General features: G+C 41.2%; 1 protein-coding gene across 4 annotated transcripts in view; it reads left to right on the top strand.

Moving 5' to 3' along the window:
- Positions 1-9,581, top strand: part of elf1 (E74-like ETS transcription factor 1) — a 37,750-nt gene extending 28,169 nt beyond the window's left edge. For 3 of the 4 annotated variants that reach the window (XM_046406701.1, XM_046406700.1, XM_046406703.1), the window contains 7 exons: positions 2,461-2,635; positions 3,162-3,266; positions 3,409-3,570; positions 3,712-3,795; positions 4,466-4,658; positions 4,867-5,223; positions 6,444-9,581. In XM_046406701.1, the coding sequence (XP_046262657.1) occupies positions 2,461-2,635; positions 3,162-3,266; positions 3,409-3,570; positions 3,712-3,795; positions 4,466-4,658; positions 4,867-5,223; positions 6,444-7,251 (1,884 nt within the window). In that variant the 3' untranslated portion in view covers positions 7,252-9,581. The remainder of the gene's footprint in view (positions 1-2,460; positions 2,636-3,161; positions 3,267-3,408; positions 3,571-3,711; positions 3,796-4,465; positions 4,659-4,866; positions 5,224-6,443) is intronic. The other variant, XM_046406702.1, reaches the window with a different exon arrangement.
- Positions 9,582-13,117: the final 3,536 nt, after the last annotated feature.

Genomic DNA, 13,117 nt, shown 5'->3' with positions numbered 1-13,117 from the left:
AGCAAACAGCATTTAAGTCCAGACAAGGAGATGTGGTAGCCTCACTGTCTAGCTATTCGATAATATGTCTCCAAAGACTTTGATTAATGGGAAACATTCACTGTATGTGAGACACTGATAGTCTCTGTAGTCAAAGCAAAACTCAGGGTTTTTACTAGTAACAGAAGGCCTTGAGGTTTTGTTGCTGAGATGACATAAGCTATTTGTTGTTGATCTTCAAAGTTATAATGGACATCTTGTGGAATCTTTCTGTAGACTCACAGCCCCCAGCATTATATACAGTGTGTGCAATTACAAATCAGCAATTCAGGAGGCCTAACCATTTAATACCATGTCCAAATAATGAGCCAGTCTGTTAGTCTCCTGGTTAAAGTGTAGCCGAAATGGGAGTGTATCCATGGACTCCATTGCCCCCCCCCAACAGCTCAAAGCCCAGACACCTGGTATGCCCCAGAGGTCCAAGCCAACAATGAACACTGTCCAAGGAGACAGATAAGCCTTTATTCACGTTCCTCACATCTCACCTTTTCTCTGTCCTGTTCCATCTTTAATCAGGTCATAACTGTAAGAGTGTAGTTTTAATTGATACGCTTTGTTTATAAAAAAACACCCCATAACACACGCATGCATATGCACACAGCCAAAAGGTCACCGCTTATTATTTTCTTTCTTATCAACTGCTTTCTTCTGTTAAATGTTGTTAATGTGAGCACTTTGCGATATATCCCAGTCACACCTACTCTAGTCAACAGGGCAAATGTTCTTGCTCATGTGGGCAGCATTATTTACTTAATGTTCCTTTGTATACACACAAGAATGTATCATGAATAGATTTCACACACCACAGCGTTTATATCAACTAATTTGCAATGCCCATCCTAAGCTCAAAAATAAATACAACTCAACAATAAATACTTTAATAAACACCACATAAAGAACACAAAACACTGTTTGTTGTGTTGAATGTTGTTTCCTTATGACTTATTCCTGTTTAATTCATACATTTTGTGCATTTTATTTTATGTTTATCTGGGTGTTGTTAAGCATTCTAATACTGGCTTTGATAAATGATCCCAGTCAGTATCCAGTTTGAGTTCTGCAGGTAACCACATGTTGATTCCCTGAACAGAAAAAAGCTGTTTGTCCAAAGAGGGTTTACGTAAGGCCACCTTACAATTCCTGTTGGATGCTACTTGAGGATCCTGATTATGCAGGCATTTCTAAATCAGTTTAAGATTAACAGATTTAAGACATTTAAATATGAGCTTGTCCAGTTATGCATATGTTCATTTGCACTAATATTTAAATCCAATGTAATGAACTTCTCGTATCCCTGGTGGGCCAAAACTGTTTAGACGAATATTTATTCAAAACATCTTGTCTCTGTTTCAGTGTGGTTTGGACATGTAATAAAATTAGGAAGCTATTTCTCAAACAACCAAAGTGGTTGCATTAGCTGGTTGCCACAGCCAGGTAAAAAGAAATGATTTCAGTACATTTAGTATTTGAAGTGTAGTCTGCTGCCATCTGCTGGTGGTCAGTTGACCCTGAGTTTGGCCTAGAAGTGTTTTGAACTGACATTTAAAATAATAGCCACTACTGTGGCATTAAAATGTTCCATTTTATTTGTTGATTTCTGACTAATACCTGCCTGTGTCTCTCATGTTTTATGTTTTTCCATACACTGAATTAAACAAAATGTCATCTGTCACTTAACACTACTAGAATCAGAAAAACATCAAACTAAGAGTTTTTGAGGACTATAAGTCTGACTTGTTAAGAGGACTGAATTAGTCCCCGTGTCCCTTCCATTGACACGAGCCAAGCGTGCATTGAGTCCTCTTGACACAGTCTGTTTTTGAGAAGCTCTCAGTTCTACTGGGCTCCTCAGCTGGTCCTCAATGGTTTGGCCCAAACTCCAGTAATTCCCTGTCCCCCCTGCTACTTCCCGCATCAGGCCTGAAATGAGCCGGCTGGTTTAGAATTCCCAAAGCAGGTTCAGGGCATGATGAAGGGGGTGCTTGCCTGCAATCCATGAATGATCCATTAACATTCATTTGGGCTTATATAATTTCTGCGCATAAAATTAACTTCTTAGGAGAAGTAGGCCAAATCAAACAGCTGGTTCCTGTCTTCTACAGCAGGTCCCTGTGGACTGCTGCAACACCATAGAAATGAGCTCTCCTCCATGCTATGTGCCTCCACCATTGCTGAAAATGAGAATGAATCTACAATATTTTACAAGGCCATAAAAATAACAGACCAAATCTGATTATAATATTAATATGATGTTATCTGGGGTATGCATTTATACATTTATTTATTGATGATGTGTAGTGGAGGATTTTTATTGAGCATGCACATACATATGTGCAAAGACCATCAGTCCCCAGCAATAGCTCTTGTGTTACAGCATCTCATACCATTCTCCGTATGTGTGTTTGTCGTCTCTTTGTTCAGCTGGATGACCCATCGGTATTCCCAGCGGTGATTGTGGAACAGGTGCCTACAACAGATCTTCTGCAGGTCTATTCAGGTCTGGAGTCCGATGAGGTAGCCAATGGCATCATGGTGGACACCACACTCCATGTTGTGGAGGAGCCTTCCATCTTGGTCGGAGGGGTCGACCTTTCAGGTAAAGATATTTTGAAGATATCATTTAAAGAGAACCCTGCTCAATTGGGTACAGGTACATTATACATAATACTGTATTCTAGTGTCCAGATCACAACAGTTAACACAACTGAGCAAAATCATAATCTATATATCCGGTCCCTCGATCAGATTCAATTTAATAGTTGTTATTAGGACAGTGTTCAATTGGTACACCTCCAATTAATTCAAATTAGTTATTCATTAGCATAACCTAAAGAGTCTTTAGTAAGTACACAGTAGGTCACATGCATATGCAAAAATGTGAAGTTTGTCTAAATGCAAGCATACAATTCTGAGAATAAATGGATGAAGAATGAATAATTTGTTTTCAAATGGAGTTTTTGAAAAACTGTTTCCTTCACAATGGATATGTAAAATAAAGCAAAACCTTCTTCTATGTAAAATATTTTTTAGCATTTACCTGCTCTGTCTTTTTCCTCACGATGTACAAAGTAGCTACCCACAAGAATTTCAAACTGATGGATTTGTTGTCATGTGGTGCACAGAAACAACAGTGTCAGGCGCAGAGGACAGCATGGAGACGAACGAAGCTGCAGCTGCTCTTCTGAACATGGAGTCTCCAAACAACATTCTGGATGAAAAGCGTATGAGTAAGCTATTTTGCATATCCTACAGTTTCAAAAATGGTGACAAACATTTCAATTTTGATGTAAATTCTGAGCATGAGACACATTTTTTTTATGGTCGAGTCATATTTTTTGCCTTTTCTCTATATCTCTTGTTTATGTATAGTTCACCCTTACGGCACTCTGCTGGAGTCAGACTTGACGTATGCTCCTCTGCGGCCTGATCAAATGGATAACGGTGCCCTTGACATGTCCTTAGACGAGGACACTTCATCCATGGATGAGATACCCCAGAAGTGTCCCTTAAAACCGCAGAAAAAAAACAAAGGTAGTACTGACGGCCTCCTCCTCCTCCTTGCTAAACCGCAGGAATTATCTCTTGTGCTATAATTCCAGTGTTGGAGGTAATTTGATGATTTCACTGCAACCTCTAACCTTATAACACACTACCCCTCAATTTGAATCACAGTGCGGAAACCGCGGGCAGTGCGTCCCTGCTCTCCCATCACCACCCCTAACCTGCCACTCAGGAAGAAGAGCAAAGAGGGCAAAGGTAAGCCTCACTAACTAGTCCACTTCTCTGTAATGAGCCAATAAAAATCAAGGTCTCTCCTCCCGTTGTGTAAGCTCTGTTTCCTGCTGTGGAGTGTGCAAACAGTAGTCCACAACCCCTGCAGTCCACCGGGGTTGAATCTGGACGAGTTAATGGATGAGGGAATCCCAGAGTGCTGTGTTTCACTGTAAAACAGAAGTGATTGCAGGCTGGAGGGCACATTGATGTTGTACCAATAGAAGCAGATGAGTGCTGCTCAATGTGAACCCTCATTTTGCCATACAATGTGACACAACAAGGAGGGACTGGGGACTTCAGGTTCAGCTGCACACATATACATCACCCTGTCATGGTGTCAGGGATTCAAGTGACTACTGGGAGTGTTGCTGTTTTTAACCACTTCTGGCCAATGCATCTGACAAATTAGAGTAATCCGCTCTCAGGCTTGGTATAATTAATTTCTTTCTACGGCACACGCACACACAGTGACTTATCAGTACTTGTAAGAAAAGAGTGGTTTCTCCTGTAACTCCATAGCCGTTGTGTAACATTTATAAATAAAACACTAAATAACTAAATTAATTATAGATGTCTGTAAAGCATCCACCATAAATGCATTACGTGCTTAAATGTTAACAGCATGACTTAATTTCTTTCCCTAAATTTGCAGGCAACACAATCTACTTGTGGGAATTCCTTCTGGCTTTACTGCAAGATAAAAACACCTGTCCCAAGTACATCAAGTGGACGCAACGGGAGAAAGGCATCTTTAAGCTGGTGGACTCCAAGGCTGTTTCAAAGCTGTGGGGCAAACACAAGAACAAGCCTGACATGAACTATGAGACCATGGGCAGAGCTCTCAGGTAAGAGGAACATAAAAATGAGCACAAAGCTTCCGAGGCTACACTCTCATGCACATTAGCTCCCATTCAGGTCTGAACCCTGCAGACTGATTATACAGATATGTTCATAATAACACACTGGGAGGATAGTTTTAAACTTTATGAGGCTGTTAAATTTGAGTGAAGATAATCTCTATAATGTGACAAACTGCTCTACTTTCTCCTCTAGGTACTACTATCAGAGAGGAATCCTGGCTAAAGTGGAGGGGCAGCGGCTTGTCTATCAGTTTAAGGAGATGCCAGCTGATCTGGTGGTGATTGAGGATGAAGACACGGGCTCTGATGCTAATGGCAGCTATGGAAATCAGAGATCTAACAACGGGCGATCTATGGTCCGTGGAGGGTCCAAAGGGCACGGGAGGGCTCATGGTCAACACCAGGTCTCAGGGAAACAGATGAAGAAAGAGCTTACAGATGAATATCTGTACCATGAAGGCAATGGTGGGCAGACTGAGCAGCTTCAGTCTGTTAATATGTTGCAGGCCAGCCAAGGATCGATTGTCCAAGATCCAGCACAAGCTATGAGGTAGGAGATTGTCAAGAGGAATGTGCACATTATCCGGGAAGTATTTATATCGTAGCAGATAAGTAGCACAAAATTGCAGCTCGGAAAGAACAAGTATAGGTTTTAGCTAATTTAGAAGCAGTGTCCCTATGTACTGTACGTAATTTTTCCAACCAGAAAAGACTGGCAGGTTTACTTGTAAAATAATAATAATAATAAAATATCCAAACTGTACAGTTGTAACTGTAGCAGACTGACATTTGGGGAAATATGCCTGTTCTCCTCCTTGCCAAGAGTTAGATGAGAAAATTGATGCCACTTTCATAGCTCTACACTAAATATGAAGCTAGTAGCAAGCAACCAGTTACTGTAGCTTAGCATTAAGATGAGACTCAAGCGGAGACAGCTAGCCGGGCTTCTCTGGTTGACTGGCAACTTTGCAGAGATGAAAAGATGCTAAATTACATCATGTTGTTTTTACATTATAATGTAATGCTCTAAGTGAGCTTCAGTGGCGCTGGTGGATGACTTACCTTTGGACAGACCAAGGTTAGCTGTTTCCATTTGCTTCACTAAGTTAACCAGCTGCGGGCTGTATATTTGGTATATAGAGAAAAAACATCATCTCAGTGCTTATACACAAACACAATTGCACAGAAATGCACTCAACCTTTAAATTCAAGTAGTATGACTGACTGACCTTTGTTGATCTTAGATTAATGTCTGCAACTTGTAAGGGAGTTAACTTTAGATAAACATGTTAGACCTTTGATTTTGAGGAGTGGACATAGTAACAGCAAAACCTGTACCATATAATCCAATCGAATCCAGCAGGCCTCCAGTGCATACAGTTAAAGCTTATTATGTCCTTTTTTATGTCAGAGGTGTTGACCTAACTCTTTGCTTTTGTTTTGGTTTATACTGTACAGGCTTTTGTGTCCACTGCCTGTATGATCATCTGGTTATTTTCCAAGACATTAAATTTAATCTGCGGTTAGGAATGAGGGAGGAAAAATGACTTATGCAGTACAGCTGACAATGCTCTTTGTTATAATAATAAAGGCATTAGTGCTGCTGTTTAGGATCGCAGCTGTGTACTGGGTAGCTTTCTCAATAGGGTTCCATTAAAAATAATCATTGTCTATATTTGCAAAGATACAAACTGAATATTGAATTACAGTAACTCTGTCAGAGAAGATGAAGAAACACAAATACATATTCAGTTCATTTTGTCTTCTCAGGACCATCACCACTCCTGCATCAGTTCCTATGGTCCTCACATCTCCTGGCTCTCTTCAGTCTGTTCCCCTCACCGGTGTTCTGGCCAATGGAGACTCCAGTCACTGCTCCCCACCTCGGGTTATTCTTCACACCATGCCCTCCACCACAGCAGGTGGTAAAGATGTGCTCACCATCCAGGCAGCCTCTCTAACAGCTGGAACCAGCAGCCTGCAGGACAGCCTCCCTCAGCAGCTCCTTGTCGCCAGTCTTGGCTCCTCCACTGTCTCCACCTCATCCTCTGGCACTTCAACTGCAGCAGTCATTAGTTCCACGGCTTCCAACCTCAGTGGTCTCCCTCGCCTGCTTACCATCAACACAACCTGTGGGCAGACCATGGTGGCACAGCAGCCTGGCACTGTGATTGCCACTGTGCTCAAATCCAGCGACCTCTCTGGGCTGCAAGTCAAAGAGGAACTGCTGGACTCCAGCTACTTCCAGTCGATGGTGAACGGTGATCCATCACTGGTGGCAAATACGTTTGAGAAAGAAGAGATTGAGGTAGGGGAGGCAGAGCTGCAGTATAGGACTGTGATCATTGATACCAGTCAAAGCCAGGGCCAGGAGGCTGTGAGTGAAACTATAATTAATGGACATTCCTCCCAGAGCAGCAGCCCTGGTGAAGGCCTGACCCCTGTAGAGGAGCTGGAAGTGCGTGGGGAGATGTCCCTGCAGCCTGAGCAGGGAATCAAAGGCCTGCAGGAGCTGCCTCTGTCTGTCCAATTGCCTGCAAACTTTATCCAGATAAAGGCAGAGCCTGCAGAGGCTTAGGGCTGCAGGACTCCTTCACACAAGCTGAACCAAAAACAACAGCTGAATCCATCTTGACCACAGACTTTTCTTTTCCTTCCACAGTGATCTGATTAGAGATCAGAGCGAGGGATCTTGCAGCGAGTTGCCCTTGAAGGTTGGTCAGTTCATCCCCGGGATTTATTGTTTACCCACGTATTTTGTGACCCTGTGCCTCATTTTAAAAATCAAAGTATTTAGTTTCTTAAGTAGTCATTTTTTAAATATGTGATTAATTTTCACAGACATTAACCCCAACACACAGAGATACAAATATACATTAAAACTTTTGCACGCACACACACACACAAATACACGAAAACAAGCTCCCAATCAAGGAGAACAGCCATTGGATAAACCAGGGGTCCCTGTCTACCAAATGTGCCAGTTAGAATTTATTTCTTACCATGTATTTCATTGGACTGTGTTTAAAGAGGAGAATGCAACCAACCAAAACTGGGGACTGAATGCCAAAGGGTGCAATGAGATCAGACTTCTGAGAATGTGCCGAGAGTGTGTGTGTCTGTTTGAAACCACATTTAAGGTTCCGTTCCCACGGATTAGGGATGGATGCTGTGTCATGGTGTCCAGGTGAAAAACACATCTCAGAGTTTAATTGAAGAGTGCCTTACAGAAACAGCTCAAGACTCTTCGTTTGAAACATCTGAAAAAAAAAAGATGAAAATGGACTAAATGACTTTTCAGACTTTTAGCCTTCTAAGAACTTCTTACTCATTTATTTTCATATAAACAAAACAGTTATGCATTCACTCTCTACTACTCCTGGCCTTATAACACTGTGTTACTATGGAAATGGGCATTTTCTGTCCGCCAAGGACAGTCCAACATCAAAACTGTTTGTATAGAGCCACAGACCGAAGGCAGAGCAAGATAGGGAGGCACAAATGGAGAGAAAGAATACACAGGATTAAACAGATTTTATCAGCCTCTGCTTCAGAGACTCCAAGGTTTAAATCCTGTGTATATGAAATGGAATCATATATATATGAATATATATATATATATATATAAATATAGATACATATAATATACAATTGAGGTTCAATTTTAAGGCCATAACGAATTTATTTATTTTGTGAATTTCTAAATTCTGTATAAAAAGGCACATTTGTCTTCTATTTACATGTGTAAACATGAGGGAAAATACAAAGAATATGAACGTTAATACCAGGAAACTTATTTGGTAGCTTTTTTAAGACCAACATTTTTAATTTGTATAGCATTCCATATAGTCAGTTTTGGTATTTTCTCGCATTTTGGACTCGAATGCTCAGTATCATTATTCCACTGTTATTATTCTCTAATTGTAGATATGCCCTGTTGTGTGTCTGATTTAAACATGTACTGAATGTGCTTTGGTTCCTTCTTTTCAGCAGACGTACCTCTTTGTCTTTGCCTCTTCACTTTTATGCTTACGCTGCAGAAAGACTCAAATGTATCAGTCAGTATGTCTTTGAAATCATATCTCAGTTTCCTTTAGTTATTTAGTACAACCTGCACTGGTCTTTCATTCATTCATTCATTTATTCTTTCTTTGCATAATCTCTCCCCTCATCTCCTCTCACCTTGTCTACTCTCCATTCTTTCTTGTGCTTGTCTTATTTTGCCTCGTCTCCTTCATCCTCTCCTTTCAGCTCCCTTCCTCCCCTCTCCCTCTCCCTCTCCTCTTCTTCTCCTGCTCTCGGGTCAGTCGAGTCTGTGCCTTCTTCATTTGCTGTCCCACTTTGTTAAGGACCTCTCAGGCCAGCCATGTGATTGGCCCCTCAGTCCTGCTCGGGATGAAGCCATATTGATCCTGAGTGGTATCACAGCTAAATTAGTTGTATTTTTCCACACGGACTGTGGCTACAGAGTGAGGACATTCAGACATACTGACCCTCATCCTCAGTGGCACCTAAGGACAGGAATTAAACGCTGCTTTACAACCCCACATCAGCCAAAGGGCTCCGGGTCTGCAAAGACACACTGAATGTATGCTTACTGTTTAAGTACTTGCTTATGCAATTTTTCGACAATCAATATTTACACTGGGTTATATTTGCATCAAAATTGTTCTGTTTTTAAGTGGGGATCTGCTGTTTTTTTTGTTTTTTTTTGTTTTTGCTTTGTATATATTCCCGTATCTGCTCTGTATTTTCCAACAGGCACTGTGAGATGTCGAGGTATGTCCACCGCTTAAGTTTTGTTGCTTCTGTTGTCTTGGGTTGTCATTTGCCCCCTATGCTGAATATAGAATAGATTTATAAGAAAAAGTCATTGTACTAATTAAAAACAAAATCTTCTTTACTGAATATCCTCTTTATTTTATTTTATTTATTTATTTTTGTCAGACAGAGTGGTTTTGAAATCTTGTGAGACACAGACCAAATGTCATACAATTTGTAAAATAGCAAAATTAGACTTGGAAACAAATAGCTCACAAGGGGTTACCAGATCAATTAATTTCTACTCTCAAGATAATGAAAATGAAATATTTCTGCCTTCAGAAGTTGTATCGTTGGGCTGTTGCAGCTTCAGGGGACATTTGACCACATGGCATTTGAAGAGAAAGAAAAAGCTGCTGTAGGACACTGGATTGGAGCCATTAGCAGGCCGGCGACTGATTGGACCATACTTAAGAGCATTGCCTCTCCAGTTGCTGTGGGTGGATGAATACATTAGCATGTGACATGCCCAGAGCTGAAGACAGTCCAGTCTCTCACCACAGCTTGCAGATTGAGCAGTGTGTGTGTGTGTGTGTGTGTGTCTGTCTGTGCACGCGTGCGTATTCCTGTTGTTGTGGGGACAGCAATAAATGCAAGCCCCCACAACGTAAAACATGAAATGTTAAGGTGAAGACTTGCTTTAAGGTTAGGTTGAGGTTGGGGTTAGGATTAAGCAAGTCATGTTTATTGGTATGGTTAGGTGGTGCTTAAGCCTCCAGGAAAGGAATGTAAGTCTATTTAATGTCCCCAAAAGTGACTGAAACACAACTGTGTGTGTGTGTGTGTGCGTGTGTGTTTGTGTATGTGTTTAGGTTGTGGCTGGTAAGTTGATGATTCTGTTACAGCATCGGTTATGTTGATGTGTATGCGTGTTTGAAGAGTTAAGTGTGTGGTAGGGGCGAGGAATTCATTGCCTGGGACCGACTGTGTGTGTGTGTGTGTGTATATGTGTGTTCAAGGCTGGGGAGGGGAGGGAGGGTGGGTGGTGGTGTTGAGGAAGCTGTCTGGCAGCAGGACTTGCCTACTGTGCCTAGCTTTGTCTACACCCACATGCACAGCTGTGTACCACACAATCCAATCTCGCCATAGGGTTAACACACACACACACACACACACACACACACACACACAAACAGGAAAACAAGGCCATAGGTTCTGCCACAGCCTCAGTCAGCCCCGCAACTTTCTTCACACCAGAAGACATCTTCCTGAGTGTTTTGGAGATGGGAAAATAGTTTGAAATTATTGCACAAGCTCCACATTCAGCAACAAACACACCCCCACCCCCCATTACCTCTAAACAGACACTTGCTTTTCTGTCCAGTGGTTCATCGATTGCCTGCCATATGGTAAGCGAAGGTTGTTATGGATTACTAAAATAATGAAAGGCTACTAGCAGCTGTTACGTCTGTGCTATTCCTTCGGTTCGTGAGTCAGACACCCTGAAGATGGAGCGAGAGTCGGGTCCTGGGAGAGGAGGACTATTTCTGTGTCGCCTGCAACCACTGACACAGTGCGAGTGTTTACTGCTGTGCCATGCTGCCTCTCACAGTGGGAGCAGTTGAAGGATGATGGCTGACATTATTGTGCCTCCAGCCTGTAGCAGGAACAGTACAGGGAGAGCTTATTTAACCATCAGGTCACCAGACTGACTGCAACATCACAGAGAAAAGGACTTGATGATTGCAGTCTCTTGGCCGTTGCAGCTATATGCAGTCTGTTAACTTGACAACCTGCAGTCAAAGTTCAAAATAAAATAGACTACATGAAATTTAGCGGGTTTTCTCATACAGGCAAGAGTAAATGTATTTAAGACCAGAAGGTGTGGCATTATTTTAAAATAAAGAAAAAAGAAAAAGAATGTGAAAAAACAACAATGCCTGGTTTGATGTTGCAGCAGTACACCTCTCTAAACACTAGATGGCACTAGTAATACATGTGTCCTTAGCAGAGCCCTGGCCACAGACTGCACTGGAAAGAAGTGTTTCTTCAGGTTACTAATCTAAATACAGACAGTCCACATACATTGGTTTTTACTCTCCTTCGCCCCAGAATAGCAACTCACAGATCTAAATGAACGAATGATTTTTTTGAAATGAAAATAAGCAGCTGGGAGTGAAGGTTCCCTGCATTTTTGATAAGTAACAAAGGGAATTAATTCACATGTGAGCCTCGATGATAGTGACCAATCCTCAGGCCTTTCTAGGCAAAATGCTTTGAACTGCTCTAACCTGCTAGACCCTCGGTTTGTCTTTATCCGGCAGAGTAGTCGATCTTGTTTCCTCTCCTCATCAAAACAGTGATAAACAAGTGCTGGAGGGGGGGGTGTTCCCAGACAGTGTATGAAATGGACGCAAACAATTGTGCAAGGCTTCATTTGAGATGATATATGCTTTTAGTCTGGTCTTCAAGAGTGGAGTTTGCTGTCACAGCTTTGCCTCATCAATTGCAGACAGTACTAAAACACAAAATACATGGTACAATAGGAAATTAACTGTTATTTGTACAAATGAATGGGGTATCAACGAGCCCTAGAATAATAATCTAAGATCAGTTAATTTTGAGCTGATTTCAGAGGAAAAACATCCTTTAGCAAGCTAAACTTGTTTTTCTCTCCTCTCTGCATTAATTTGATCATTAAATATCCCGTTGACTGAGCTACATTAATTGACTTAACAACAGAGTATTTACATTGTGAAATGCTGCATATTTAAAAAGGAAACCATAAACACTAAAAGAAAATAGCTTCAAAAGCTGCAGATTTCTGCAGTGGATTTGATTTTAATGGTTTCTCAAGATGTTTTCATTGACCTCTGGGGATTTTTTTATTGCATACCAAGACATGGATGTGTTCATTTTTTTTGGCAGGATGCAACAACTGGACAGTGATTCATTTTCTGCTCTTATATGAGAGTGAGTGCAGTATCACCACCATCCAGTGTCTTTTTCGGTCTCCTCCGTGATTATTTTTAATTGTGAGACGTTTGTACTTTAAAGTTTGACTTTCATGGTTAATATTGGACTTTTGTCCCAACAGGCATGAGGAGCTTTCAGAGAGCCAGCTGTAATATCTGTATCAGCCTCTCCAGTTGGGGTGAGCCATCCCATTCAGAACGACTCTCAGGGCTTCCATGGCAATTTACTCTCACGACTACACAAGAGTCCTCAGAGTCCTCAGAGACCTCACTAGATAGACAACTAACAGCATCTTACAAATTTCCCAGCAGCAACACCAGCATGCTGAATACATCAGTTTTAATAAACATTCAACTATTTGATGTGATAAGCAGGAAATAGTGAGAATTGAATTATATAAACAGTGTTTTTATGAACTTTTCAGAAATGCCTGGAGGTTTTGCAGTACACTTGTCAGTTTATTTGAAGTATGTTTGCAATTATTGCATTTGTTAACTCATGCCACTATTTTTTACTTGACATGTTGCTTTGGGCTATTGACATTATTGATTTAAAAATAACAATATGGTTGCAGTCTGAACTCCATTTATGAGCATATCCATAAAACATTTACATGCACTGATATGTTTCGCTTCCTTTTTCACAAAATCTGTTTTGCTGCCAAATATTATTGATATCACTGACATTATCACCACACTGAGCCAACA

Source organism: Scatophagus argus, chromosome 12, assembly GCF_020382885.2.
Source record: "Scatophagus argus isolate fScaArg1 chromosome 12, fScaArg1.pri, whole genome shotgun sequence".
In the NCBI taxonomy this organism is placed as follows: Eukaryota; Metazoa; Chordata; class Actinopteri; family Scatophagidae; genus Scatophagus; species Scatophagus argus.
The sequence above is the reverse complement of the archived record's forward strand: the minus strand, read 5'-3'. Positions and strand labels throughout refer to the sequence as shown.